Source organism: Nomascus leucogenys, chromosome 5 (assembly GCF_006542625.1).
Source record: "Nomascus leucogenys isolate Asia chromosome 5, Asia_NLE_v1, whole genome shotgun sequence".
Taxonomy (NCBI): Eukaryota; Metazoa; Chordata; class Mammalia; order Primates; family Hylobatidae; genus Nomascus; species Nomascus leucogenys.
In genome coordinates, this window is record NC_044385.1 from 16,830,279 (window position 1) to 16,854,002 (window position 23,724).

The 23,724-nt window shown below is 45.4% G+C and overlaps 2 protein-coding genes across 5 annotated transcripts in view; one reads left to right on the forward strand and one right to left on the reverse strand.

Annotated features, from left to right (window-relative positions):
* GNPAT (glyceronephosphate O-acyltransferase) overlaps positions 1-600 on the reverse strand; it is a 37,129-nt gene extending 36,529 nt beyond the window's left edge. For 2 of the 3 annotated variants that reach the window (XM_030812692.1, XM_003267258.3), the window contains exon 1: positions 317-600. In XM_030812692.1, coding sequence (XP_030668552.1) covers positions 317-394 — 78 coding nt within the window. In that variant the 5' untranslated portion in view covers positions 395-600. The remainder of the gene's footprint in view (positions 1-316) is intronic. The other variant, XM_030812693.1, reaches the window with a different exon arrangement.
* C5H1orf131 (chromosome 5 C1orf131 homolog) lies at positions 566-18,029 on the forward strand. 2 transcript variants are annotated; one of them, XM_003267259.3, is made up of 7 exons: positions 566-749; positions 2,599-2,933; positions 12,622-12,681; positions 14,749-14,844; positions 14,981-15,067; positions 16,266-16,318; positions 17,376-18,029. In XM_003267259.3, exons 1-7 carry the CDS (start codon positions 617-619, stop codon positions 17,512-17,514), a joined length of 903 nt encoding a protein of 300 aa, XP_003267307.1. In that variant the 5' UTR covers positions 566-616; the 3' UTR covers positions 17,515-18,029. The 2 variants fall into 2 exon arrangements, with proteins under 2 accessions (XP_003267307.1, XP_012362045.1); XM_012506591.2 differs by having other exon boundaries at positions 12,625-12,681.
* Positions 18,030-23,724: the final 5,695 nt, after the last annotated feature.

The window sequence follows — 23,724 nt, forward strand, 5'->3', positions numbered from 1 at the left end:
GGGGAGACTCCAATTCTCATCCCTCATTCTCGTGTCCAGTAGCTTTCTGAAGGCCCAGGGCCTGATAGAAAGAGAAGGAACAAGTGGAAAGGAACCAAAGGAACCATAATCCGTAGAAACTTCCAAAAGCATGCACACACAGACACAGAGCGATACACTGTTGTCCTGGAAACCAATCCAACCAACTACCCCCTCCTTGGGAGCCTAGGGGCCAGCTCTTCTGGGCAAGGGTCGTGGGCCGGAGGAATAAGGACTGGGAGAAAGGAGTACTATCTTGCGCGGCTCCGCTCTAGGCCTCTTTTCCCTGGGCGCCTACCGAGTAGAGGAGCACGACAGCGCTGGGACTGGTTGGGCCAACGGAGAAATAAGAGTTAGATGAACTAGAAGACTCCATGGTGCGGCTGCCTTCCCGGGCGGGGTCTGGGATTCTTTGCTAAGCAGTGGTGGTGCTGCTGCTGGGGGCGGTTCTTTCGCTCAGCACGGCCCTACTTCGCCTAGGGCGGCGGCACCCTCTGCAGCCGCTACACTGGATCCCGGGCGCCGCCATCTTAACCAGGACGGAAGCCGCGCAGGGCTCTGTGGCGCATGCGCGCAGTCGCGGAACCCGGAAGCGGGGATGCAGCGCGGCAGAATGAGGGTTGATTTCTCGGCTGACCCCGCAATGTCGCAGGAGCAAGGGCCGGGGTCTGCCACGCCTCCCACTTCTCCGACACTTCTTGACGCTCTGCTCCAGAACCTTTACGACTTTGGTGAGTGCGGGGTCCCAGGAGCCCACGTGGAGAGCAGATTTGAGGAACGTGGGTCTCCTGTGTGGCCCGTCCTGGGTTGGCCTCTGCTTTGAGGCTAAAGGTTCTTGCATGTCAAGCACCCTTAACTTCGTCCCACCTGGTTCCAGTAGCGAACCCATTTCTCCATCGGAAGTCACCCCTTGACCGGGCTCTGCTGAGTTATTCATCAAACCTTCCAACTCGTCCCCAAGTGTGGGGACCATCGTACTTGCTTGTAGGAAGCACCAAGGCTTTCCGATTTAAAAGTAGCCCACTTTTCCACGTTTTCTTGAGCTCTGGGAAGTCCCCTTTCCCCGTGCCACCCCCAAGACCTGCCTGACCCTGGTGCGATAGTGTCATTTCGCTCTGGGGCCTCAGGCCTGTTGGATAATACACCAGCTTCATTCAAGTGTGTCCCTCTCCAGAGACATCATAGTCCTTGGCGAGTTGTCCTTTTCACGACTTGTTTTTTTTTTCAAACAAGTGCGCTGATCTTTTACTCTCCGTTCTTTATCTTGATGGGGGAAAAGGAAAATAAAAGAGCCTATTAAAGTCTCATGGCATGTCAGTAGGAAGACAGTGCGTCATACTCTGAAGAGCTTGCTTGGGAGAAGGTGACACCCTTTGCACATGCACCAAAGAAAATCATTAGATTTCAGGACAACACACATTTCTTAAATTTACAGCGTGATATTTTAAAAGCTATTTTTATTTTGGAACGACTGCTCAAAATTCTAAGTTCACCTAAACAGTTAGGCATAATAGTTAAAACTATTGAGAACTTGCCATATAGCACATGCTTTTCGTGTATTCGCTCATTTAATTTTCATCTTCATGAGATAGACACTGTCATAAATCCATGATTGCAAATGTAGAAACAAGTACTAGAGGTTCATGAAACCTGATGCAGGTTGTCTGACTGGTAATTTTTGCAGAGCCTGGGTTGTGATTCTGGTCCCAGACCCCATGCTTGTATTAACTAGCATTTCTGTGCCCTTGGACATATTGGAGGACAGAGAAGACTTAGTCTCTGACCTTGAGAAGTTTAAAATCTAGAGGAAAAGACTATTCTGCAAAATAATATAGTTTATGTCAACACAGGCTGGAAATCATGGTAGGAGCTCTGAAGGCATTGAATGTGTCTATTCATGTTTATATCCTTAATGCCAAAGTTTCGTTGGCTCTTAAATGTTTATTGTATAAAAGATTAAGCAAATAGTAGCAAGCATAAATCAACAGCTGGTAATTTAGAGAGCTCTGTGGTATTTGTAATGCATGCGAGTAAGGATGCCTAGGATTCTGGTTAGAACTTTCAGGTGACTGGTCAGAGCTTGAACAAGTGAAATATAGAAAGAGGAATTAATAGAAAACAAAGGCATTCAAATTGAGCCAGTTGTCTTAGGTTCATCTTAATTCCTAACTGTGAAAGAAAATAGGAAGACTATTCCATGTTCCTGTAACCCAGAAAGTGTTAAAAAGAAACAGTGGCTGCAGTGCCTGATATTTTTAGTATAAAGCCAATTGGGATTACCAGCCCTGGGAACTATTGCTGTGATGACACTTTGAGTAAGAACCAAGGTGGGGACTAAAGTGATTGTGCTAATAAGGGTCAAAGACATAAATATAGTTACCTAGGAAAAGATGACTACATTTTGGATTCTCTGCATTTTGCAAATACACTTATTTGAAGGAAAACAAATAGTTTATTTCTTTGTGTGTGCTTCTAGGTGCATATAGCCCTGGAATATGTACAAGTACATTCATATGATTTGATATTGATGGTCGCTAAGACTGAAAATATTTATTTTCCTTCTTGTGTTTGAACAAACAGGAGGTACAGAAGGTGAAACAGAACAGAAGAAGATCATAAAGAAAAGGGAAAACAAGAAGAGAGATGTGGAGGCTGCAGCAGCCTTGGCAGCAGAGCCATCTCCCCTACCTGGTTCTCTCATAAGAGGCCAGAGGAAGAGTGCTTCAAGCTTCTTCAAGGAACTTAGAGAAGAGCAGCATTGTGCTCCTGCTGGCACCCCCACAGGACCAGAGATCCTTGCTGCTGCAGTTCCTCCCTCTTCCCTAAAGAACAATAGGGAACAAGTAGAAGTGGTAGAATTTCACAGCAGAAATAAAAAAAGAAAATTGACGCCAGATCATAACAAGAGCACAAAGGTAATGAGTTGGTTAGCTTATATATACGTGGTGAACCCCCTGATATTGTAGTATTAGGTGAATAGCTCTTTAGACTGTGGCAGGAATGCCTGACTATCCTCAGGCCTGCAGATTTGCCAAAAGGACTCACAGGACCCAAGACTCAGCATATGGCCCTTATCAGTCATGTAGGCCTACAGACTGACCTTAGTTATTCAAGTTCTAAACCTCCAGTGAAAAGCAGGTATTCACCATCACATTGCTAGTATAAACTGGGAAAACTTGGTACAGCAGTGGCTCAAGACCTCAGGTATGCAAAAACACTCTGATCAGGCAGAATATTCTAATTGCTCAATTCTCAGGAGCCAGCCAACTGCCAGTCATGAAAATAGGACTTTCTTGGGAATGTGCAGGGTTTGATAAACACAGGCCTGCTGAGTTAACCCTTGCAGCAACTCTTTCTGGCATTCCTGTTATGTGCTAGCGACAATTGTAGGCACTGGGATATAGCAGTGAACAAAATATATAGAAATTCTTGCTCTCGGGGAAAAGCAATGCTGGTGGAAAAGCAATTTGATTTTTCTGAGCAGTAGTCTTTTTCAGACTGAGTTTGTAAATCTGACCCAAAATTCCGTCCTCAAGGGAGGTGTGGTTGCTCCTCCAAATGTTTTTAATTTTTTTTTTTTTTTTTTTTTTTTTTGAGATGGAGTCTCATTCTGTCGCCCAGGCTGGAGTGCGATGGCGCGATCTTGGCTCATTGCAAGCTCCACGTCCCTCACGCCATTCTTCTGCCTCAGCCTCCCAAGTAGCTGGGACTACAGGTGCCTGCCACCATGCCCGGCTAGTTTTTTGTATTTTTAGTAGAGACAGCGTTTCACTGTGTTAGCCAGGATGGTCTTGATTTCCTGACCTCATGATCCGCCTGCCTCGGCCTCCCAAAATGCTGGGACTATAGGCGTGAGCCACTGCGCCTGGCCCCAAATGTTTTTAATTTATCTATTCACAAGAATATCATAATGGCTTTGACAAACTCGTTGCTATTCCATTTCTGTAACATCCCCCATGTCCTGCAAACCTTTGTCTATCAACAAAGAAGTGAGGATTGTACGTATTAGTTTCTAAGCCCGCTATAACAAATTACCACAAACATGGTGACTTAAACCAACATAAATGTATTTTCTTACAGTTCTGTAGTCCAGAAGTCCAAAATCAAAGTGTTGACAGGGCCATGCTCCCTCTGAGGGCTGTGGGGGAGAATCCTTTGCCTCTGACCAGAAGGTAGCTCTAACAGTTTCCTTGGCTTGTGGTTGCATAACTATAATCTCTGCCTCCGTCTTAATGTGGTTTTCATCCCTGTGTCCCTGAGTCTCATGTTTCCCTCTGCCTTTCTCTTTGCTTTAGGCCCACCCTGAATCTGGGATGGTCTCCTCTTGAGATGTTTAGTTATACTATAAAGATCCTTCTCTAAGTAAGATCATATTCACGGGTTCTGAAAAGGAGTAGGACATGGCCATATGTTTTTAGAGGCCACAATTCTACCCGCTACAAAGATAGTTTGGCTTCCATTGTTCTTTATGAATGTATAAATATATGTTAGTGTCCAGTGTTTGCCACATCTTTATGGTTTTAAAAACCATCTGTATAATCTTTTCTAAAATTCTGGTAGCATTTCATGTCAAGCTCACTGGCATCTCTTCCTCAAAGATCGTTAGTGCATTCTGCAGGCTGAGCGTGGTGGTTCATGCCGGTAATCCCAGCACTTTGGGAGGCCGAGGCCAGAGGATTGCTTGAGCTCAGGAAGTCGAGGCTGCAGTGGGCTGTGATTGTGTCACTGCACTCCAGCCTGGGTGACAGAGCGAGACTCTGTCTCCAAAAAAAAAAAATTGTTAGTGAATCTGTAACCATGTCTACCTTTATTTTAGGATTCTAGATAAGCTTCTTAACTCTTATGTTCCAAATATAAGGCTCTGGGAACAGTTATGGGAGGGTCAAGAAATGGATTCCCTTGGTGTTTGGGGCAACCAGAGCCCCGAAGCTGGCCATCTCCCAGTACCCCAGTGTACCCTACAAATACTGGTATTTTCTGTATGTGTCATGATATGAAAAAGTTTGGAGAGCAGTGCTTTGCAATATAATTCAGCATTTGAAGACTTCAACTAACATAAAGCATTTAGGCACCCTTTCTTGTTTCTTCAAATGTCTCAGACTTCAGTTTCCTCTTATATTCCCTCATGTTCTTCTTTCTGGAATGGAAAGTTTTCTTTTTAATAGAAAAGATAGAAGAGTTGGGATTGAATGAGTCTGCATTTCCCTGTTGCTTAATAATAGAACATCTGTGGCAGTCTGTCAGATTGTCTTTTGCTTCCCCTTCCAAGCGAGCCCTAATGCATTCTAGTTGGCTTTTCTCAGGAGCCTCAGCTCACTCTACGTTTTGAACTTCCTGACCTTAATGAAAATTTTCATTTGTCATTGCTGCTATGCCCTTTCCCTCTTTTTTTTTTTTTTTTTTTTTTTTAAATATGTCCTTTGAAATGTGAGTGTGTCTGGTTAAGGAAACAGAATGTGGACACATTAAAAACACATACACCTGTAAAACGACCTCAGAATGTTGACATTGCAGTGTGGAAATAAATACACGTAAATATAATGCTAGTTCTTATGTCATATCCTGGGTATGCCAAGTAAAAGGGTAGTCAGCCAGCTGGTGCTAATTGGAATACACCATCTGTGCTGAGTTTGTGTAACATGGCAAAGTATAGTTGTGCCCTCATTCTCTAAAAACTTCTAAGCCATTGTAGGACAGTTAAACAGACATGGGTGGCAAAAATATATGATGGGTAATGATAACCTCCATGACCAATCGTAGCATCAGCTGGTCATTTTTAGAGAGCATGGGAAAGGAAGAAGGGGATGTTGAGTTGGACAACAATCCAGCTGGCCCTGCCTAGACCCAGGAAATGACCCTACTTTTCCAGAACTTGTGCTATAAATTCTATGAGTAAGCTACATTGTGCATTGAAGCAGGTTTTCATGGGTTCATCTCGGAACTTGGCCACCATTTATATATATATTTTTATGTTTAGAGACAGGGTGTCACTCTGTCACTCCTGCTGGAGTGCAGTGGTGTGATCATAGCTCACTGCAGCCTCCAATTCCTGGGCTCAAGTTATCCTCCTGCCTCAGCCTCCCAAGTAGCTAAGACTATAGGGCACACCACTATGCCTGGCTCATTTTAAAATTTTTTGTAGAGTTGGGGTCTTGTTTTGTTGCCCAGGCTTGGTCTTGAAACACTGGTCTCAAGAAGTCCTTTTGCCTTGGCCTCCCAAAGCACTGGGATTACAGGTGTGAGAGCCACTGTGCCCAGCCATCATGTCCCTTTTTTTTTTTTTTTTTTTTTTTTGAGATGGAGTCTTGCTCTGTCACCAGAATGGAGTGCAGTGGCCCGATCTCAGCTCACTACAACCTCCGCCTCCCAGGTTCAAGCTATTCTCCTCCCTCAGCCTCCTGAGTAGCTGGGACTACAGGCGCACACAACCAAGCCCAGCTAACTTTTGTATTTTTAGTAGAGACGGGGTTTCACCATGTTGGCCAGGATGGTCTCGATCTCGACCTCATGATCTGCCCTCCTTGGCCTCCCAAAGTGCTGGGATTACAGACGTGAGCCACTGCATCCGGCCCATGTCCCATTTTTAATGTAGTGACTATACAAGTAATTTGGCTGGAAATAGTAAGAGATCACATATTCTTCCTCCATTTATTCCACCAATCACTGGGTGCCTGTTGTCTGCAGACCTTGCAGATGGAGCAGTGAAGAAGATAATAGTGCTTTGCCTTTATGGAGTATACTATACAGTTTACTTTGGAGTCGAGCAATATAATATAATTAGAAAGAATTATAAACAAATAGGGTCCTGGAGTACCATGCAGAACCTCGTCTAGATATAGTGGTCAGGGAGGTCTCTCAGAAGGTTACATTCAGGCTAATGCTGTATTAAATGGTGCTGGTGAATGGGGCAGGGAAGAGTGAGCCAAGGAGGGAGAAAACAGCCTTGCTAACACCGTGGGGTATGAAGAGGCCTGGTGTGTTCAAGGAGCTGGAAGAAGTCTAGCAGGACTAGGACAGAGGGGAGAATGGTTGGTGCTGATACAAGAGAGACAGGCTGAGACCAGCCCTTGCCAGGTCTCGTAGGCACTAGTGAGCCTTGAGACTTTAGTCTTAAGTACATGAGAAGCCACCAAAGAATTTCATGCAAGGGCATGAGGTGATCTGATTTAAATTTTAAAAAGATCACTGTAGCTCCAGTATGGTGAATGGATTATAAGGGAGCAATAGCAAGAGGCATGAGGAAACCGATTTAGGGGTTTGTTGCAGTGGTCCAGGTTCAAAATAGCGTGGCCTGGACTAGTGATCTCAAAAAAATGAATGGGCAAACCTACTCTTTCATAGGTGCAAGACTGCCTGTAAGGCAGTCTTTTAAGTCTTTTAAGCAGTGAAAGTGTCAGATGTAGCTTAACACATCTGTGTGTTGCTCAGCCCTTAGAGCTGTGTCACTGCCATTTCTCCACAGCTGGCATTGGGCCATCTTAACGTGAATCATTCACTGCCCCTGTTTCAGGAACCTTAGCCTCCTTTGTGGCCTCAGATAAGAAAGAGATAAGAAACATAATAGAATAGTGTTCTGTAGATCAGAAGGGACCTTTGCATCCTGAAACTGAGGTACATGGAGGCTGCCCCAAGCATATAGCGAATTGCTAATATTTATTGGGGGTGTACTGAGTGTTTATTTATGTTCATTAACTCATTTATGGTCTCGATCCTCACAATTCCTGGGACCTGTCTTCATTTTGCAGAGGAGCTTGAGACTTATAAGAGGTTAAGTTACTTGCCTGTAGTTAAACATTAACCTCACAGCCCCATATCTGCAATTCCAAACACCCAAAGCTCTGGAAACCACAATTTGATTGATCCCTTTTCTTTTAAGATTGTTGCAAATTTATTTGGCAGAAAAACCTGACGAAGCTTTTAAAAATCATTTTTGTTCGGCCGGGCACGGTGGCTCATGCCTGTAATCCCAGCACTTTGGGAGGCTGAGGCAGGCGGATCACAAGGTCAGGAGTTCAAGACCAGCCTGGCCAATGTGGTGAAACCCTGTCTCTACTAAAAATACAAAAATTAGCCGGGTGTGGTGGCATGTGCCTGTAGTCCCAACTATTCAGGAGGCTGAGGCAGGAGAATCGCTTGAAGCTGGTAGGCAGAGGTTGCAGTGAGCGGAGATTGCGCCACTACACTCCAGCCTGGGCAACAGAGCAAGACTCCGTCTCAAAAAAAAAAAAAATTTGTTTATCTCATTTGGTGTGAATATTTATCGATATTGCTACAGAAATATTAATGTGTTTAATTATGGATTACTGCCTTGGACCCTACTGGAAGTGGTCTATAAAATTCAGTATATTCAGTTTTGCCTTTTTAAAATGTAGAGACTTCTGAATTTTAAAGCTGGAACCTGACCCTAAGGATGCCAGATAAAGGATTATGGAGCTGAAGTAAGTGCCAAAGGTCGGGTTCAGACCGCAGGCTTTCTGGCTTCAACACTGTGTACTTAACTGCTATCCTAGAGAGAGCACAGGTGAGGTTAGGCTCTGCTCTTTGTCCTTTGAGTGACACAAGTACACTGACTCTGAGCCATCGCCAGACGTAGAGACATTTCTCGCAAGTTATAGTCAGATAGCTTTGATCGTTCCCCAAATCCTTGCGGCTCCCATACTGCCCTGCAATGTGGATGTAGCCCACTGCATGGTGCTCCACCCGGAAATCCTCCATGCTCCAGTGCCGCTTCTTACTTTTATGCCAGACTTCCTGAGTAAATCAGTGTCAGATGGGTGTTAGGAAGAAAGTAACCTAGCTGAAGTAATTTAGACTCATCAAGGTATGAACAAACTTCTTAATATTCATAGAGCTGTCTGCATTTTTAAAAAACTGTTTGTTTACCGGGCTACTCTCTCTCTAATTGGAGACAGGTTGGTTGGGCACTTCAACTAATAGATTAAAAAAGAAAGAAAATGTAAGCCGCGTAAGAGAAAATACCTAAATCACCCCATAGACAGGTTCGCTGAGTCTGGTGGACTGCCTGACTTCGTCTCTCACTTTTCTTCCAAACCATTCTTTCTTTTTCTAGCTTTTCTTCCTTCTTCCCTGCCCAGCATATAAGTTCTCAAAATCTCCATACATATCCCTCTGCCTTGTGGGATAGTAAGGCTAGATTAGTTGGGATAGATTAGGCTGTGATTTGATAACAAATAGTCCTTACATCCCAGTGGTTTAAAAGACAAAAGTTAATTTTTCTCATGTTACATGGCCATCAAGATTTGCAGAGGCAGGTCTCCTGTGCCACACCATCCTCATCTAGGGACCTGGGATGATGGGGTGCCACCATCTGGAGGGTTGTTAGTTGCTTTAATAAAGGAAAGGGGAGTTAATGAAGGGCTCTTAAGGGTTCCATGTGGAAGTAGGCATTCCCCAACTCCGCTCATGTTTCTTTGGCCAGGGAAAGCCACCTAGGCATTCCTAGCATCAAGTAGACAGGGAAGCATGAGTCGCCTGTGTGCCTGGAAGTAGAGGAGGACCCAGTATTGCCTATGGGCAGTAATGCCTCCTACTGCAGAGAATATGGGGGGAAAGAAAACTGAGGAGACCACTGATGGTTTCTGAGTCAGGTCATGTATTATGAATAATGTACTGAAGGGATTTTCAAGCTATGAATAAAAATGAAAATTAGACAGTGGTAGGTCATGCTAATAGGGACTCAGAAGCTATGAAATAATGAGCCAAGAATTTTTTCCCCCAAAAGTTTGTGTTTGATACATGCACAGATCTAGACCTCAGACCCTTTCTTAAAAAGCCATCAATAGCTACAAAACTAAGACGTTTCTGGTGAACTGTTTAAAGAGGGATGAGGACACCGAGGTATCTGTGTCTGTGCTAGAGCTACCACCAAGGGACTCTCTCTTCCCCTTGGTCTAGTCGGCCCCTCGGCCCCGGTGTCCCCACAGCCAAGGTGCAGGGGATTAGGTATTCTCTGTGGCTGCTGATGGGGACTCAGGGACTAGGAGAGGCCTGCCATTGCTCCTCTCTTTTGTAGGTGGGTCTCTTTCCAGGGCCCAGGGGTTTCAGCCTCATAGTAGCTATCATACAGTTGGCCAAGAATTTTATTACTGTGCCGAAATCCTCTTTAAATTGCTCCATGCTCATGCTAATCTCTAGTAACAGATCGGCCAAAAACATCTATAACATCTCCAGTATTGCTAGAAATCTGACGTGCCTCGTGCCACTGCACTCCAGCCTGGCGACAGAGTGAGACCCCATCTCAAAAAAAAAAAAAAAAGAGAAAAAAGAAATGTTCAACTTAGAAAGTTGATTTAGCCATTACTTCAGTGGAGCAGATAGGAGGGAAGAGAGGAATTACTTAAATGTTTAGAAAAGGCGGTAAATATCTTAGGGGATCTTGGAGATCTGGGAATGGTATACAGGGTTTTGTTTGTTTTTTTTAGGGCTTAGATATGGTCATAGTAAATAGATTAGATGTGCATGGCAGTGGAAAAGATATCGTGACTTCAAAGTAAATGTGGAATTTTTTCCAGTCATGGAATAGGAATAACACTTTCTGGGGTAGATAAAATGGAAGTGGCTCACACAGAGTCCTCCATGCTATGCCTGTGGTCTCAGTTAAGGCACTTGATGCTGTCAGCCAAGTGGGAGACAGGTTTGGAGAAAATCTTAAGCCAGGAAGGAAGATAAAGTAAATGGAAAGTGCATCTGTTGTGATTAATAGCACAGAGCTAGGCCATACGCCTGGACCCTGACAGTGGTCCTCTGCTGTCCCGTCCTCTGTTACCATCAGCACCCCAAGCCCATGGAGAGCCAGTCAGTGTCCAGTGTGACAGTGGTTGCCCGTGATGCTGCTGATGGTATGGTCAGTAGATCCATTAGGAATAAGAGCATTGGGTAAGCCTTGCTGTTTTTTGGACCCCGTGCCACACACTTACTACACTTTATCCTGTTATATCGTAATAAACCCCCTGTAAATTAAGTGCGGAGTTCCTCATCATCTGAAGAGTCATTTCATAGGGATTCAGAAGCCATCATCTATGAAAACATGCAGTGACTGACTGTCTGAACCCACACACCTTAAATACAGTGGTAGGGGCTGGGGTGGGGGATGAGGAACCAGGCTAAGCAGAAGCACAGCTCCCGTTTGGAGAAGGAGAGAGCGAGTGGACTCCATTGTGGCTGCCTTGTGGACGGTGTAGTTGCAGGGTAGACTACCACCACTGGTGGACAATGGCACATGGTGCCGTTGTGATAGGCACCTCTTGGCAGGTAGGGCAGGGGATAGGGTGATATAAAGAGTCATGTATTTTGGGGGCATTTGCAGCAACATCATTTTCTACTAGGAATTATAAACCAAATCTCTGCCATGCTAGGAATCTGATGTTCCTGAAAGAACTGTTCAGCCCATTATTCTAGTGGCCAGATGAGAGGGAAGAAAGAAAGAATTGCTTGAATATAGAGCAGTTTTACCCTGTAAATTTTACCCTCTAAAGTTTTACCCTCTAAAATTCCTGCCCACAGGCATCCTTTTCTAAACCCTCCCACCAGGCAGAATTTTCTGTATGTGATATGTGAGATTCAGGCATTGCCCTCTTACCAGCTTTCCTTTTTTTCTCAGTTTCTCATCATTACTTTTATAAGCTTTGAGACCCTAAAAAGTATTGTCTCCATTTTTCTTCTGTTAGTTGTTCATTAGGATTTTGAGCAACATGCTTGTATTACTTTTGACATTTAGCCATCTGGGCCAGTTTCAAGGTTTCTTTCTGTTTTCCAATTTTTTAATTGTGGTAAAATATACATGAATGTACAATTGGCCATTTTAACCATTTTTAAGTCTGCAGTTCAGTGGTGTTAAGCTCATTCACGGTGTTGTGCCGCCCTCATTACCATCCATCTTCAGCACTCTTCTCAGCTTGCCGAACCGATGCTGATGCTCTATACCCATTAAACACCAACTCCCCATTCCCCTCCCTCCAGCCTCTGGCAGCCACCATTCTAACTTCTGTCTATGTGAATTTTTCACTCCTTTGGGTATTTCATAAAATGGAATCATGCACGTACCCTTGTGTGACTGGCTTATTTCACTTAGCCTCATGTCTTCAAGGTTCATCCATGTTGTATCATGGGTTAGGAGTTCCTTCTTTTTTCAGGCTGTGGAATATTCCAGCATGTGTATATGCCACGTTCAAAAGTATCTGTTCATCTGTTGTTGGACATTTGAGTTGCTTCTGCGTTTATTATGAATAATGCTTCTATGAACGTAGGTGTACAAATATCTCTTCAAGTTCTTTTGGGTATATGCCCAGAAGAGGAATTGTCAGATCATATGATAATTCTATTTTTTAATTTTTGAGGGACCATCATAATTGTTTTCCCCAATCCCTACACCACATGGTAAAACATTCCCACCAATATAGGACATGGGTTCCAGTTTCTATACATCCTTGCCAACACTTGTTATTTTCTGGTTTTTGGATAGTAGCCAGTCTAGTGGGTGTGAGAGGGTCACTTTCAGGTTCCTTAAAACATGTCTACTCTTTTGGTGCTAGATACTATAATGATATAGTAACAGATGATCTAAATAAGAATTTTTTCTCTCAGCAGGCTAATCCTAGTGTTTTGGAGAGAGATGTGGATATACAAGAATTTAATCTAGAAAAGGTATGTACTTTGAGATTGTTAAATTATTTATAATTAACTTTATTTACAATATTTGTTTATAAATGTATGTTTATATTAAATTTATTATGTTTATAACATAACATGCAAACTATGTAGTATAAATGTTAGGTATTATAAAAATTAACAGTTTTTGTTTTGAGACAGAGTTTCACTCTTGTTGCCCAGGCTTGAGTGCAATGGCGCCATCTCGGCTCATTGCAACCTCTGCCTCTTGGGTATAAGTGATTCTCCTGCCTTAGCCTCCTGAGCAGCTGGCATTACAGGTGCCTGCCACCACACCCGGCTAATTTTTTTGTATTTTTAGTAGAGATGGGGTTTCCCCACATTAGCCAGGCCGGTCTCGAACTATTGACCTCAGGTGATCCACCCATCTCGGCCTCCCAAAGTGCTGGGTGTGAGCCACTGCACTCGGCCAAAATTAACAGTTTTATAATATCTAAAATGAATATTTTACATGTCTAAAAGTTGGGAAAATGGTTAAGCAAATCATACTGCATTCACTTTTTTTTTTTGAGGCAGAGTCTCCCCTTGTCACCCAGGCTGGAGTGCAGTGGCAGGATCTTGGCTCACTGCAACCTCCAGCTCCTGGGTTCAAGTGATCCTCCGACTGCAGTCTCCCGAGTAGCTGGGATTACAGGCGTGTGCCACCACACCGAGCTAATTTTTGTATTTTTCATAGAGGTAGGGTTTCACCATGTTGGTCAGGCTGGTTTTGAACTCCTGACCTCAAGTGATCTACCTGGCTCGTCCTCCCAAAGTGCTGGGATTACATGCGTGAGCCACCACGCCCGGTCTGCACTCACTTGATTGAATATTTTATACTCATATAATACATGATGGTTTTGTGACTACAACGCCACTGATACAATGGTAAGTATGCGGATATGTATATTCTGTGGTTGTAACGTTTTAAAAAACACGTAAGAAAAAAGACAAGAAGAAGTAACTCAACTACTAAGAGTGGGTATTGCTGACTTTTTCTCTTCCTTCTAAAACCATGGATCTGTGTTTGAAGCTGCTGTGATAAATGGTTTCTAAGTGTGAGTGGGTGTGTTTGGAGGGTATTTTTCAGTTGAAATTATTGCCTTTATGGACAATGGCTTGTTTTAGAGAGCATCTAAAGCTCTTAACTACAGAGCTCTGCATTGAATCCTGGCTCTGTTATTACTTTGTGCAGAGATAATTCTTTGTATCAGCTGTTCAAATTAAACATGGGAGAGGGCCGGGCACAGTGGCTCATGCCTGTAATCCCAGCACTTTGGGAGGCTGAGGCGGGTGGATCACGAGGTCAGGAGATCAAGACCATCCTGGCTAACACGGTGAAACCCCGTCTCTACTAAAAAATACAAAAAATTAGCTGGGCATGGTGGCGGGTACCTGTAGTCCCAGCTACTCGGGAGGCTGAGGCAGGAGAATGGCGTGAACCCGGGAGGCGGAGCTTGCAGTGAGCTGAGATCGTGCCACTGTGTTCCAGCCTGGGCGACAGAGCGAGACTCCGTCTCAAAAAAAAAAAAAAAAAAAAAACACAAAACCATGGGCGAGGGCCAGACATGGTAGCTCATACCTGTAATCCCAGCACTTTGGGAGGCTGAGGTGGGAGGATCACTTGAACCTAGGAGTTTAAGGCCAGTCTGGGCAACATAGTGAGACCTATTCTCTATAAAACATTTTTTAAGAATTAGCTGGGTGTGGTGGTGCATGCCTATAGTCCTAGCTACTCAGGAGGCTGAGGCAGGAGATCACATGCCCAGGAGGTCAAGGCTGCAGTGAGACATGATCATGCCTCTTTTTAACTGTACTCCATCCTGGGAGGTAACAGAGCAAGACCCTGTCTCAAAGGAAAAAAACAGGAGAAAGATGTTGTGAGAGATGGTGTATGGTAGGAGAGCCTCCATAGAGCTCCTTTGACCACATGACAGTGGAGTTATTATTCCTATGCGCTGTTATTACAGAGCGGTGGATCTGAAATGCATTACTTCTGGCAATATGTTTTTTTCTTTGGAGTTGTTGAAATGCACTTGCGTCTGATTGTGCTTTGTGTCACAGGCTCGTTTAGAAGTGCACCGATTTGGGATCACGGGTTACGGAAAAGGAAAGGAGAGAATCCTGGAACAGGAACGTGCCATTATGCTGGGCGCTAAGGTGAGGGGCTGCTGCTACCTTTCATCGCCAGACAACATGCAAAAAAAGCAAGAGCAAGGAAAGCCAAGAGCAAGTCAGGGCAAGGGACACTGGAACATTTTTGCAGATGGTTTGTTTCCTTGTTCTTTCGTTACAGCCTCCTAAAAAGAGTTATGTGAATTACAAGGTTTTACAGGAGCAAATTAAAGAAAAAAAGGCAGCAAAGGAAGAAGAAAAGAGACTGGTAGGTGTGATGGTCTGTCCTTTATTCAACTAGAATGGGAAAGTGGATGCTCTTTGCCACAGTGGAATGCCGGAAGCCGCTGCTTGGAGAGCAATGAAGGCACCAGAGTTAAAGTTAAAGGATCCCATGCTCTCCACTTCTTCGAGTTAGCTCTGTTTAGTAATACCAGCCAAGTAATCTGGCATACTTACATGCAAGGTTTGCTTTGAAATAGCAAACTCCTTGTCTTAGTCCGTTTGTGTTGCTGTAAAGGAATGCCTGATGTTGCGTAATTTATAAAGAAAGGAGGCTGATTTGGAGCATGGTTCTGCAGACTGCACGGGAAGCATAGCACTGGCGTCTGCTCGGCCTCCGGTGAGCATCTGAAGCTGCTTCCGCTCATCAGGGAAGGCAGAGATCACATGGCAAAAGCGAGACATGAAAGAGCGAAGCAGCAGTGGGGAGAGGTGCCAGGCTCTTTTTAACAAACAGCTCTCATGGGAAGTGGGAAGTAACAGAGGGAGAACTCACTCATTACCATGAGGACAGCACCAAGCCATTCATGAGGGATACATTGCCGTGACCCAAACACCTCCCACTAGGTCCCGTCTCTAATGTTGGGATCAAATTTCAACCTGAGGTTTGGAGGGTCAAATATCCAAACTATAGCAATCCTGTTCCAATAATGCAGGCTACTTTGATCTTTCTTCTATAGTTTTTTTTTTTTTTTTTTTTTTTTTTTTGCATTTTACGTTGTATAACCTTGTATACAACACAAGGGCCTATGAAAAACCACAAGGGGAATAGATGTTACACTTTCTACCTTTCACCTAAAATGGAAGATTTGAGCTTTCAGTGTAAGACTATTAGTCTTACCTGGAATAGCCATTCACATTATTTTTTCTTTTTCTTTCTAACTGAGACAGGATCTTGCTGTGTTGCCAGGCTGGTCTCGAACTCCTGGGATCAAGTGATCCTCCCACCTTGGCTTCTTGGAGTGCTAGGACTATATAGGCATGAGCCACCACGCCAGGCCCAGCCTTTCACATTGTTGAGAGCGTTTTAGGGTAAAACTTTGAGACTGTTATGTTTAATATGCCTACTTGAAAGAAATATTAAAAATGGTATCTCAATGACTTTTGGTCACAAACCTCTTGCCTTTTGTTTGAATCCCATTATCCATTACTAACATGTATATGATCTTAAATTCTGAAATCAGGCCCAAGAAACAGATATTTTCAAGAAAAAGAAGAGGAAAGGACAGGAGGACAGGTGAGTGATTTTATCAGGCCCTGGGGTTGAACAATCTGGATGAACCTACTGATTAGTTCTGAAAAGGATGCCTTGAATGTATGTGGTGTTGCTAGCCCATTAGAGCGCTTCACTGTCTCTCATTTATCCTCATCAAAGTAGGATTTAGTAAATTACCCAAGATCAAACAACTGCCTGAGAACTAAATTAGGAAGTTTCTCCAATCTCCCACTTTTCACCGACACTCTAAGTGACTAGTGGAAAAGCTGCAGTTTACATTTCCAAGAAAAGACTTCCAAGAGTGCTGCTACAGCAGCATAGTCTGGGTCTGTATTGCCTGCTCTTTGACATACCACGTAAGATAGAGCACCGTAATTATGAATAAGGGATGTTGACTTTGTTGCTTTGTACTTGTTTCTTAGCTTTTGTTCAAGTGCCTTTTTCTATGTCTTTGAGTTACTGTTTCAGAATGGACTCTTTTTGTCTTAGCCTGTTTTCTTGGGCTCCTAGTGCACTTGTACGTGCTGTAAAATGGTCATTTGTTCTGGCCACCGATCTGTATCTGTTGAATGCCTCTTTGTGTCAGGCATGTGGGTGCCTTAGGTATTGGTGTACAGCTGTAATCACACTAAAGATATCCCTGCTCTTGAGGAGCTTCATTGTAGGGAGAGAAACACCCCAAAACATACAAATGGATAAGTAAGATGATATCAGATACTGGCAAGTATTGTAGAGAGGCTGAAAGAGAGCATTGTGAAAGAAAACCACAGGGAGAGGGTGAGCTGGGAAATTAGTCTGAGGAGGTGACATCGGAGCTGAGAACTGAACAAAGAAGAGGGGCAGCCTGGAAAGAGCTGGTAGCAGAACATTCCTCGCAGAAGAAACCAGTGCAAGGGCCCTGAGGCAGGAAGGCAGTAGCATGTTTCAGGGACCACAGGAAGGCGTAGTGGGGTGGGGGGTGTGCATGGCAGGCGACCAGGAGTTTGCAGGCCAGACTGCAGTGGCCTGGTTGGTGGTACGGTGATGCTTGTTGGTAAGCTTAACTATTTATAGTACCTTTCTCTTACTTTAAATGTAGGAAATCCAAAAAGAAGAAGTCCGCTCCCAGTATTTTGTCAAATGGACGGATTGGACAGGTTGGAAAATTCAAAAATGGAACACTGATTCTGAGCCCAGTTGATATCAAGAAAATAAATTCCTCCAGAGTGGCCAAATGAAGTACTTTATCAGATAAAACGAGGATGGGAACAACTGAGTCAACTGCAGTGGCCCTGGACCTTGTGCGACTCTAGATAGATCGTTCTTACCACACATTTCACAGACTGCTTTTTCATTTTAGAAAAAAAGTCAAACAGAAGTAACATTTCTAGTTGCCGAAGTGTCTGCTTCACGGTGCTGAATGCGTCAGGCCCAGTGCAGCATGGATGTGAAGTGAACCCACTGAAAAGTGTTTTTTAATGTTCTCCAGCAAACTTCACTCCTGTTTCATGTTCACTGGTATTTGGTGCATTTGCTTGTGATAACATTTTTTTTATAACTTTACTGTTTTGTAAATGCTAGTAGTTTACATTAAATTGCTTTATAATTTTTTAATGATTTAATGTTATCATGAAAGAACCAAGAATCTAGTAATTTATCAGTTTTGTGGAAAAGCAGTTTTAATTTTTAGCCTACCATGTGTACAAAATCTACTTCATAAGAAGTTATATAAATAAAATATGTTTGTAGTATATGTGCCTGTGACTGTTAAATAACAGATGGTTTTAACTCATACTTTTGCGCCCACATTTAAGTGAATGTTATTTCTATCAGAGTCGTCATCACCTTTGCAGCCATATATATGTTTTTAATGATACTGCCCTTGCCTAAAGTGACAGCAACTTCTCAAAGCTTGTAGCACATTAAAAAAGGTCTTCGATAATGATGACAATTTGGGCTTTTAAAAATTTCTGTTTTTTCAATTTTTTTGTTTGTTTGTTTTTTGAGACGGAGTCTCACTCTGTCGCCCAGGCTGGAGTGCAATGGCACGATCTCAGCTCACTGCAACCTCCACCTCCTGGGTTCAAGCAATTCTCCTGCCTCAGCCTCCCGAGTAGCTGGGACAACAGGTGCACACTGCCACACCCAGCTAATTTTTTGTATTTTAGTAGAGACAGGGTTTCAGCATGTTGCCCAGGCTGGTCTTGAACTCCTGAGCTCAGGCCATCTGCCTGCCTCGGCCTCCCAAAGTGCTGGGATTACAGACATGAGCTACCATGCTCGGCCTGTTTTTTCAGTTTTTTAGAGACAAGGCCTTGATCTGTCACCCAGGCTGCAGTGCCCTAGCACGATCATAACTCACTGTGGCCTCGAACTCTTGGGCTCAAGTGATTCTCTTGCCTCAGTCTCCAGAGTATTTGGGACTAAAGGCATATGCCACCATGCCCAGCTAATTTAAAAGATGTTTTGTAGGCCGAGCGCGGTGGCTCACGCCTGTAATCCCTGCACTTTGGGAGGCCGAGGCGGGCGGATCACGAGGTCAGGAGATCGAGACCATCCTGGCTAAGACGGTGAAACCCCGTCTCTATTAAAAATACAAAAAATTAGCCGGACGTGGTGGCGGGCGCCTGTAGTCCCAGCTACTCAGGAGGCTGAGGTGGGAGAATGGCGTGAACCCGGGAGGCAGAGCGTGCAGTGAGCCGAGGTCGCGTCACTGCACTCCAGCCTGGGCAACAGTGAGACTCCTCAGAAAAAAAAAAAAAAAAGTGTTTTGTAGGGACTGCATCTTGCCATAGTGCTTAGGCTGGTCTTAAACTCTTGGGCTCAAGCTGTCCTCCTGCCTTGGCCTCCCAAAGTGCTGGAATTATAGGTGGGAGCCACTGTGCCTGGCTGACCTTTTTTTTTTTTTTCAATTGCCAAAAAACTGATCCTAGCCTAGTAAATGATAATGTTTTGGTCCAAAAATCAGGTATAAATGGCTCACTTTGTTATGTGACTTTATGTTGTCTGTGAAGACACTGACAAATGAGGAACTTGCAAAATGTTGGGGATAGTGCCAGCAAAACTGGAATGAGTGGTTTGTTTCCCAGGTTTATTTTGAATGGCATTATTCATCAGGATATATATTTTGGCTCTAAGTAATTTTAAAAAGGTGTAGAAGATCTCAAACATGACAGAAAGCACTAGGAAAAATCTCAGGAGCTAGAAATGACCCATGAGAATGGCTCCTAGATTAGTTTAACTCCTCGTCTTCAGCATTGGAGACGAAGGGACAGCTAACTTCCCATGAGCCATCATGGCTCAGACAACTGAGCACTTGGCCTGACTGTTGACCACAGCCCCAGGGTAGTCCATTTTGGAATGGCATACAAATTCCAAGTGTAAATTACTAAGCTTGCTTTTATTTTCACTTAAAAAAATTTTTTTTGAGAAAAGATGGTCTTAATATGTTGCCCAGGCTGGACTTGAACTCCTGGGCTCAAGTGATCCTCCTGCCTCAGCCTCCTGAGTAGCTAGGACTACAGGCACAAACCACCATGTCTGGCTACTTTTTAATTTACCTGTAAATATTTAAGGAACAGGTTTTTGACCACTGGGTGCTCTGGAAATAGAGGTTTAGGGGCTAAAAGCACAAACCATACCTGTACTTTAAGGACTGAAGATCAAGTTTCAGGCCATGCTCTTATTTCCATTTGATAAGGCTTTCCCTAGCAAGGTCAGCAGCAGAGAAAAGTGAAAATGAAAAGAGCATCCAAAGGAAGGCAGGGCCATGACCAAGATTCTTGCAGTAGCCATCCGGGGAAAGGATCAGGGTCTCAGCGTCCAGGGCAAACATGCACTTGCACTCTCTGCCTCCTTTATGCTAGCATTTTCCCCTGGGTGGGGGTTGCTTTCCAGCCATATGCATCTGCATGGCTCGGTCCAGCGTGTTCTGTGGGGCACGTTACATTAGCACAGTGGCTGGCCAGGGTTGCATGAGGTGAAGGGGCTGGACGGGCATGCCTCCAGAACCTTAGTCTTAGGCTGAGCTGAATTCGCCAGGACATGGCTGCAGAGCCCAATTCCTCTGCTGACAAAGTAGAAAAGCATCATTACAGTAACTGTGGAAACTCTTACCTTAATCATTTATTGCCTTGTTTGGACCAATGGTGAAAGGAAGCATTTGCTTGTTATCAGCCTAAGAGGAAAAAAACCAAAGTTCCACTCCATAATACCACCTCTTACACCCTCCCAGCACTGCCCACCACCTTCGCCCACCAGCTGGTGGCCTGGCTGCTCCCAACATTGCAATTGCACTGTTACCATTTGCTGGGTTTTCTCAGCTAGGATGACTGCTCCCCTTCTCCCCGATTGATGGCCTCAGGGTCCACCCAACTTTGCGACAGCAGGTCTGACAGGACAAGGCCCATGATGGAACTTCCAGCCACAGGGTCACTTGGCATCAGGTGTGAAAATCCTATGTTCAAACCTATCTATCCTTCAGGCTCAGGCTCCAGTCCTCAGGAGGACTCAGACATCCCTTACTGAGCATCAATGACAAGTCAGAGGTTGTGCCGGCGTGAGGAGATGCTCATCCCTAGTGTGTGTGATAATGTGGATGTACACAAAAAGGACCTGGTAGCACTGAAGCCGACTAAGCTTATCTGAGAGTATGGACAGCGTTTCTGAAGCAGAGCTCAGAGCTGAGTCTTGAAAGTCTGCTGGCTCACTGATTTATGCACTCAGGCCCTGGGCTGGGCCCCATACGCTGGGGTGGGGGTGGGGCCCACGCTGACTTTGCTGTCTGAGTGAGAATAGAACAGAGCTGCCATCCAGGCTGGGCTTGAGCTGCTGGCCTAGGAGTGAAGCACACTCTTTTCCCGCTCTGCCAGCTGATCCCAGGTGTGGGCCGAGGGAGAAGTGGCACGTGGGGTGGGATGTCACAGGCGTCCGGGTTTTGGCCATACAGCCTGTGGTACTTGATCCTGTAGGTCCGCAGATGGCCTCAGGGCCCACCCAACTTTGCGCAACAGCAGGTCTGACAAAGCCTGGGCCATGGTGGTACTTCTGCAAGGATCGTGACTTCCTAAAGTCCTAGGCTCAGTACCCAGGCTCCAGCCAGTGCACCTGCCTCCACAATCCTCCTGTTGATCTCTTAAATGGGACTCTGGTCATGCCACTGTCCTCCTGCAGCGGCCCCTCACTCCCCATCACACACAGATTCCTTAAAATGACTTCAAAAGCCTTCACAACCTGACCTTGACACTCCTTCCATCCTGAACTGTGTATTTTTCATTTCCTAAACCTGCCCGGTCCTCCGCCCTCTCGGCACATGCTGCTCCCTCTGACTCGGGCCCCACCTGTGTTAGCAGCTCTGTTCTATTCTCACTCAGAGAGATCCAGCTTCTGCTGCTGCCAGAATGTGCAAACTGCCACGACAGAAGCCAGTGCCGAGTCCCTGAGGAGGGACCATCCCCTGAGGAGACCACGTGGGCTACGTCAGAGCTTTGCTAGCCTGGAAGGTGATGGGAGGAAATACCTATTCCTGTCATAGGTTTTCTTTTCCTGCCCACAGGGCCTCGGCCAGCTCCAGTAGCCTAAGGGCATACAGAGTGTTTGCTTGTCACCTGGCAGGCGGTTCCATAGGACAACACTGCTTCCAACCAAGGGACCCATTTGGCAGCTAAGGAGGTGCAAGACCAGGCGCGTGTTCCAGGGCTCATGATCCTGAACTGCTGGTCTGGTGGAACAAGGGGGAGGCCCGGTGCAGGTGCAGCTGAGGCACCATCTCAGAGGTGACACTTTGTGAGGAGGCGGCGGCATCTGCCAGAGTGCAGCGTACGCCTTAAATCACCCTAAACACAGCCATTACACTTAGAAGGTGCTGTGTCCCAGTGAAATGACTGTGACTCCCAAGGACCCAGTGAAATGACTGGGTCCCCATTTCACCCCAGTGAAATGACTGGGTCCCCATTTCACCCCAGTGAAATGACTGTGACTTGGGGAACTTGGGATTCCTGTTCCCACAATTCTTGATTCTGTGGACTTAGAGACCCTGCTTCCCAAAGAGGGGCGCAGGGGACACAGTATTCCACTGAATCATTAGCTATGGTTGTTGTCTGGGCAAGAAGAGCCAGCACCTTGCAGGGCTGACTGACCAGGACTCTCCAGAGGAAGCAAGGCTGCTGTCACACAGAGAGGCCAGGAGGAGCCCGTCTGCACCCTGGCCATCCACTCAGGCATCTCTGAACACTGACCTTACCCAGTGTTGGCAGTAAACGGACAAGTTCAGCAATCCTGAAGTGAGAGGGGCCCCGTGACCTAAGGCTCAGACCCCCCACGGATGAGCATCTGGACCACACCAGCAGATAAGCTACCAAGGTCAGCAGAGACACTCACCAAGGGTGAGGGGAATCTGGAATGTCTCAGAGAGGAGGCAGATAGTGCAGTTGCAGCTCTGAGGCCAGTGACAGTGGCAGGGAATGTAGTTGGTTCCACTGACCTTCCTCTTTTTTTTTTTTTTTTTTCTAGAGATAGAGTCTTGCTGTGTCACCCAGGCTGGAATACAGTGGTGTGATGAGAGCTTACTGCAGCCTTGACCTCCTGGGCTGAAGCAATCCTCCCACCTCCACCTCCTGAGTAGCTGGGACCTAGAGGCATGAGCCACCACCATGCCTGGCTAAGTTTTTAGTTGAGACAGGGTCTTTCTATGTTACCCAGGCCGATCTCAAACTCCTGGCCTCCAGCAGTCCTCCCGCCTTGGCATCCCAAAATGCTGGGATTACAGGTGTGAGCCACTGTGCCCAGGTGTGAGCCACCACGCTCATCTCCCTCTTATAATCGTGTCTCAGTGGAATTCTGGAAGAGCTTCTCCCCACACACACTATGTGAAACACAGACCTGGCACTGTGGTGGGTTATGGTGGGCACTGTAATGTCCCACTAGATTCCCTTTCATGGATGAAGGAGTTATTCCCTCAGCTGCTGAGAGTGGTTAGGGAAAACAGGCCTCAGCTGTCAGCCCTCTGCAGGGACTGCCTCATCCCCTTGCTAGGGGAACCCACAGTCGATGAATGATCCACGGGAGGGTGTTAAAGCCCAGTCCTCTCATCCCAAGTCAGGACAACTCCAGAGTCGAGTTAGCTGAGGCCTTTACTGGTTCCGTGCAGCTCCTTATCTCCCTCCATCCAATCCTGCTTCCTTCCCTGGGCTTCCATGAGTGTTGATCCTAAGAGCTTGCCCTAAGAAACGTTTGCTCTCTAATCACTGCATCTGCCTCCTACTCAGCTGAGCCCATTCGGTAATCCCATAAGTAACTGGTGTTAGGGGCTGTCAGGGGCCATGTGAGACAGCTGCTCTTGAGGATCATGAGGTGAGAAAGCAGCAAAGGACAGAGCTCAGGTCAGGCATGTCTGGCCTCGGTCTGTGTAGCTGAAGGGGCAGGTGAGTCTCCTTGATGCTCATGGGTTC

Coding starts and splice junctions, on each gene's coding strand:
- C5H1orf131 (XM_003267259.3), top strand. CDS start 617: ATGCAGCGCGGCAGAATGAGGGTTGATTTCTCGGCTGACCCCGCAATG. Junction 12,682..14,748: donor AAGAATTTAATCTAGAAAAG/GTATGTACTTTG, acceptor TTTGTGTCACAG/GCTCGTTTAGAAGTGCACCG. Junction 16,319..17,375: donor AGGAAAGGACAGGAGGACAG/GTGAGTGATTTT, acceptor CTTTAAATGTAG/GAAATCCAAAAAGAAGAAGT.